General features: G+C 37.5%; 1 protein-coding gene across 1 annotated transcript in view; it reads right to left on the bottom strand.

Annotated features, from left to right (window-relative positions):
* Nucleotides 1-1,978: 1,978 nt before the first annotated feature.
* The window catches only part of LOC147662842 (dnaJ homolog subfamily A member 2-like), a 43,385-nt gene continuing 39,363 nt past the window's right edge, over nucleotides 1,979-6,000 (bottom strand). Inside the window, exons 2-3 of the mRNA XM_086950864.1 lie at nucleotides 4,770-4,897; nucleotides 1,979-3,033 (exon numbers count right to left, since the gene is read on the bottom strand). Coding sequence (XP_086806990.1) covers nucleotides 2,845-3,033; nucleotides 4,770-4,897 — 317 coding nt within the window. The 3' untranslated portion in view covers nucleotides 1,979-2,844. The remainder of the gene's footprint in view (nucleotides 3,034-4,769; nucleotides 4,898-6,000) is intronic.

Genomic DNA, 6,000 nt, shown 5'->3' with positions numbered 1-6,000 from the left:
GAGATGGAGTAACAGACTTTTGCTTCCGTGTGTTTGTGTGTGGGGGTGGGGGGGGGGGGGATACAGTACACTCAAGTGGTACAGGTCTGCTTTAAGGCGAAGAGCTTGGTATCTTGAACAGAGTTTGAATCTCCTGTGGGTATGAGCTTAGTCGCGTCTTGAACTCCATTTCTGAGCAGGATGTGGCAGTTAAGGCTTACTGGTCAGTAAACTCCTCCAGATCCACTATTTTGGCAGGCCATGTCCTGGCAGATGGTGTTGCAGTGGGGGAGCACCTTGTGGTCCCCCACTTGTGGTGTATAATTTACTGAGACAGATCAGACTGTCTGCACCACCTCAGACAGTTTGCCACCTGCAGAATGTAAATAGTGTTGAATCGGTTTGTGTCTAACAAGTACTTTTTGAGGAAGTAATTAACAGGTCAGCCTTCTATGTTTGATTCCATGGAGAAGGGTGCCAGACGTTCATGCCTTGATTCCCCATCATGATTTCAAAATGCAATAAGGATAATACTTAAGCCATTCCTTACCCAGAGCTTTCAAGATTTTAACAAAATCGTCTATTCTGAGATGCATCAAGGCCTACGAGTCTACAGCAGAGGACATCAGATTACTTGAAACATAACAGTAGCATATTGCTGTGAAGAAGAAGAAGAAAAAAAATAACTGTTCTTCTTGTCTCTTCATCTACCATTGCAAGATGGGAGAGGCTGACTATACAGGAAACCGGCATAGAGGTATCCGATGGGCCCCATTCTACAAGGGGAACTGTGGCCTCCACGGCTTTCTCCCTAGGTGCACATCAGCAATATATTATGAAGGCAACAGGCTGGTCATCTGACTCTACGTTCACACACTTCTATATCAAGCTGGTGGGAGATGTATCTTCACTCCGGGTCCGACAAAAAAAAAATGGACCTATTTCGAAGGAATGTTTCAGTTCTATGAAGGCCACTGAGGTGAGGATTATCCCATCAAGTGAATCGCGTATCTCAATTTTAATTGGAACCCTCTAACTTTTGACAGAGTACCATATTTAGAATATATGGTACTAGGATTGTGTTTCTTGGGATGGATCACTGTTTTCCTATGACTGTTTTGACTTTGTTGCAGTGGTATGGTAAGAAGTGATTGCCAGAGATGTGGTAAAAAAATATGTAAAAATATTTTCTGCCGACATAATCCGAAAGGATGAAGTTGCGAGAAGAAACAGGGTGACAGATTATCATCAGAAGTTAAATATTTGATGGAATTCTGCTATTGATTGCTGCAAACTACATTCTTTTCCCTGGCAGTTTTGGGAAATGTAGCATACCTTTTTTTATTAGTAATGGCTGCTGTTGCAGAATAAAGTGGAGGTTGAAGGCATAATTCTGGTCTCTGTATCTGTAATAGAACTGAAAAGTTCTTTCACAACAGCGAAGAAATTGGTATTCATTACGACTGCTAGCAAGTGGATCAAGGGGAAATTTTCCCTTAAAATGTATGGTCCAGCAAATATGGGGCCATTGTCATGTGGAACCTTCTGCATTTTGACTTTTTCATATAACATGAAACTAAAAGGATATTTAATCCTAGCTTCTGTTATAATCTAATAGTTACACTAACACTCACTCCTTTAAAGAAAGTTGGTTGGCACCAGTATTTTCATCAGGTCTCTTTAAAATATCTGCTTCAACGTTTTTCCATTCAGTGCAACCAATTCCCCTTCAAATTAAAGAGTATCCAAGAACTGCACAAACTGTAAAATTAAACAGATCAACACCAGCCCTCTGAAAAACCTAACAGTCAGACAATCCCTGATTCTAACTCCCGCCCCACACCCCCTGCAAATTTTACCCACTGCTTTCTGAGCACAACACCGATCTTAATATAGACAATGTCTTAGTTTGGCACACTACTGCTTTGGTCTTCTGCTGCACAATATATGACCTCTGCATGAGCTACAACAATCCAAATAAAGAAATTAAATCTTGGAATATCATTGAAGAGTTTAATCGGCATTATAGTGTACTATTTATTTTTTCCATAAAAATTGAATACTTTATCTAAGGTGACTTATTAAGTCATCCTAGACCTCCAAGTGCAGCGTTTCCTGTACAACATTTAACAGTGCTCCTCAAAACCTCAGAAGAAAAACATCAAATAGCCAAGCTGGGCATTGCAGTGGAGACAAGGGAAAAAAAGAGCACAGCCCTCGCCAAAAGAACTTCAGCAGTTAAAGAAACAATTTTAAAAGTAATACAAGAAAAATGAAAACACTAACTGCCTTTTATTACTTAATCTCAAGAACCTGTCACAAGATGGTAGAAAACAAAGTTTACAACTCCTGCTGTGCTCTTTCTTGCCCCATCCTGCTGTACACCCTTTGTGTGCAAAGCACGCTTAGCATGCATCTAACTCATAGATACAAGCTAGGAATTTCAGTATTCTATTTTTATAGCAGCTGATGCGATTGCGGCCAAATACAAAGCTTCAGGACAAATTCTACACACATTTTACAGTGAAGTTTCAATGTAAAATACGAAACTTAAAATGTACACGAGAACCAGTAAAATTAAAGCACAGGAACAAGGACTGAAACTTAAAACCCAGGAGGGAGTTGGGTCTTCATTTTGAGTGCTTTATTCTGCTACAGAACATTCAAACTGAAGATGTAAGCATTGTGGTTAGTTTAAATTATACACTCTGTAAATACTATATAACCAATTTAAAAGTTACACATACAGCAACAGAGATGTCCATTGGTTCATCTGGATTTCTTATACAATCCAGCTGGATTGTTGAAACATAAACCAGGCAAAACTTGAAAAGAAAATCCTTTGTGCAACTCATTTCCAAATGTTTACTGATGGGCACACTGAACACCAGGTCCATGGTGACTGCTTTCTTCATCAGAGCTATCATTATAGGCTTCACGTCTCTGGCCTGATCCTGATCCACGAGCACTTTCAAACTCTTGAAGGTCTACTTCTTCTGTTTCACCAATTTCGCTGGGGTACTGTGGTCTAGCTGGCAAGAGATCCTCAAGTTCCTGAGGAAATAATTCAAAATTCTTTAGCTTATGACAGGGCTAGCTTGTGAACATGAATATATGTATTGCAAGTTTTTTTTCCATTCAGTAAATTAGCATGATGTTTTTATTAGTATTAAGTATCATCATCCCATGGACTGAACCACTATGCTTCGAATATTGATGTCCTCTATGCTGTACTATTCAATATTCATGTACCTCTGATGCTGTACCCGACTTGATCGTACTAATGTACTGACTGATTTGTATTCACTTATTGTTGCAAATAAAAAGAGTATAAAAAACTAAAAATCATCATCAATTTCTTATAATTAACCTTCATCCTTCCAATCTGCAAAAATACAATTTAACTACAAGTAAATACATTTGTTTACTAAGACAACTTATCCTTTATTCATGGAGAAGAATGCACTGGGCTTTCAACAAGGAGGTAGGAATGCACTATAAAATGATAAAGAATATTTAAATATTTACATGGATGGTCGTGCGAGGTGAAAAATGGCCATGCCACATCTAGTAGATTGTCCAAATGTGTAACAAGATCGCTCCGTATCGGAAGATTTTTTCTAATTGGCCCATTTCGTTACCTCGAAAATGAAATCCTATTCGTATGCAGACAAAATCAAACTATTTCGAGGAGGAACATCTTTTATAAGGAACTATTGCCTTGGCATTTAAGGCTCTCGTAGGACCTGGACCATCGAAATAGTTACTATTAGGATTTAAGTGTTTTATAATATAGTAAACTTCAAAGGTCCCCAACAAACTAAGCCAGGCAATTTCAGGATGAGCTAAATGCAAAGATTAATTTGTGTACAACAGTAAAGGGGCATGTTAAGAGATCCACGACAATATGATAGGCAAATAGTTTTTCATTAAAATTGTTGCTAGTCTCAAATCGTTTTTGAAGACCAGTTTCATTTTCTTTTGATTCTTTGTTTTTTTAAACTTTTATATCGGGCAGAAAGATGGTTGAATTGGAGGCTCAAAATATGGCTGATGGTGTGGCAATTTGCAAACCTAATAATCCGTAACAATTTGATGATGCTAGCTTTAGTTGTTACGTAGTGAACATTTCTTTCAATTTTTAAGTGAGCTGGGTAACTGAATAAATTGGTCATGGTAATTCTAACAGGCAATAGGTCTATCTTATAATGTAAGACTTATTTAAAATGCAGGATTTGTATTCTGAAACATTTCTCGTATACTTAATGTAGGGTTCTGTATTTTTGAAGGTGTATACATTTTATAGTTGTAAAGTTCGAATAATCCTTTATAAACAACTTACCTGCACTTTACTACATCTTATTGTACAAGCATGTGAGTAAAGTGCACATTTGAGGACTTTGAAATACAACATTAATAAATAAAAACAAACCATGAGAAAACCGCCACTTTAAGTTTAACAAAACAGTTATTACTGGTATTTGTTCCATATGAAGTTTACGATTAAGGGCCTAAGAAACACCGTTATCACCCATGTTTAACATATGGGCTGACAGCTGTTTTAACCTGCAGTGCGAAAAGCAGTGTACCTTGATTTATAGCTGGCGTCAGATCTGTACAATGCATAACTTGTGTGAAAGGGGAGAGAATTTAATATCCAATGTTTGATACAATATAATTTTCTAATGCCAATTCAATGGTTTTGTTTACGACCCAGCAATCTTATTATTTTGAAAGCAGCAATACAACTAGTAATGAAATACTCGCACATTAGTAAAATGTACACTTACTGTGAGTTTTTCTGGATTAATCCAGTTACTTTCTGGAAATTGCACTTCAAACTTAATGAAAAGATCGCCTTTTTCAAAAGGGTTACGATACTGTGGCATTCCTTCACCTCGAACTACACGTGTAGAACCTAAAGCAACAAATGCCATATGGATTAATATAAAGGTCTCAATTCTAAACCTAAAAATGTAAAATATTCAGCTTTGCGAAATTATTCTGAGAATAAAAATTAAAAATTCTTTTAGGTTTAAAGTGTTATTTTTTCCAAACAAAATACCAGGTTACAACTGTATGCAAGCAGGCATGCCATCCTACCACGACAGTGAGGTGCGTACTGTCCTCTCAAATTTGGGGCAAGGGAAGCCAGTTCCGTTTATATAGTTAAAGATAAAATGTATACTGGAATCAAACAATATGTATGAAAAGGTGAGCTAAGTTTTCCCAGTTATCTTTTATGCATTCACACAGTTGAAATAGTGTAGGGCCTGCTAGTCAGGTTAGCAAAACAAAGTACAAAAATAAAAAAATAGCATTACATATCAGAAACAAAATTATACGCCTTAACAGCCCATTCATCTCTCGAGAGTCCATTTTCCAATGGCCTTTAACCTCTCCCTCAAAGAACCATAACATTCGTTTTGCAACGGAAAGCACACCTTTTCGGACATTCGCTTTTGGATTTCATGAGAGAGAGATCAACTGTGAAGAGATTTAGTTATAAGAAGGTAACTTATCAGGTATGAGACTTTATACAGATGACATGATTTTCCAACAGAAGGCCCAGCATTGCTACCTTAAAAAAAAGACTAATTGTGGGATCTTCATCATTGAAACAAATCTGACATCAGTATCCACAGACTGATGTTTCAGAAAGGTGTGGTATTCTCCACATTTCAGTCTTGCAGATTTCCTGAAGTGCTCTCTAGGCAAGCAATATCACGGCTGTCAGCTCTCTCATCATGGAGCGAGCCTTAATTAGGCCAGATACAATTTGGTTTGCTTTTAGGTAAGTCTGATACAAGCAACGAGCTACTGTTAATACTTTGCTTGGACAAGACTTTTCAGGAAACCAAACTGCTTAGAGCACCTAAACACTTAGACATTTCAATCTGCATAAATTATACAAAGAAGGTCTACTGAATAGTCAGTCAGCTTTCACATCAAGGGATGCTGAAGGACTTGAATGTGGCCTGTATTCTGCCCTCTCCATCTTTAGGGCAAAAAGAAGAGGAA

The sequence above is a fragment of the Lissotriton vulgaris genome, unplaced genomic scaffold (genome assembly GCF_964263255.1).
Source record: "Lissotriton vulgaris unplaced genomic scaffold, aLisVul1.2 SCAFFOLD_2626, whole genome shotgun sequence".
Lineage (NCBI taxonomy): Eukaryota > Metazoa > Chordata > Amphibia > Caudata > Salamandridae > Lissotriton > Lissotriton vulgaris.
This window is presented reverse-complemented; position numbering and strand designations above follow the sequence as displayed.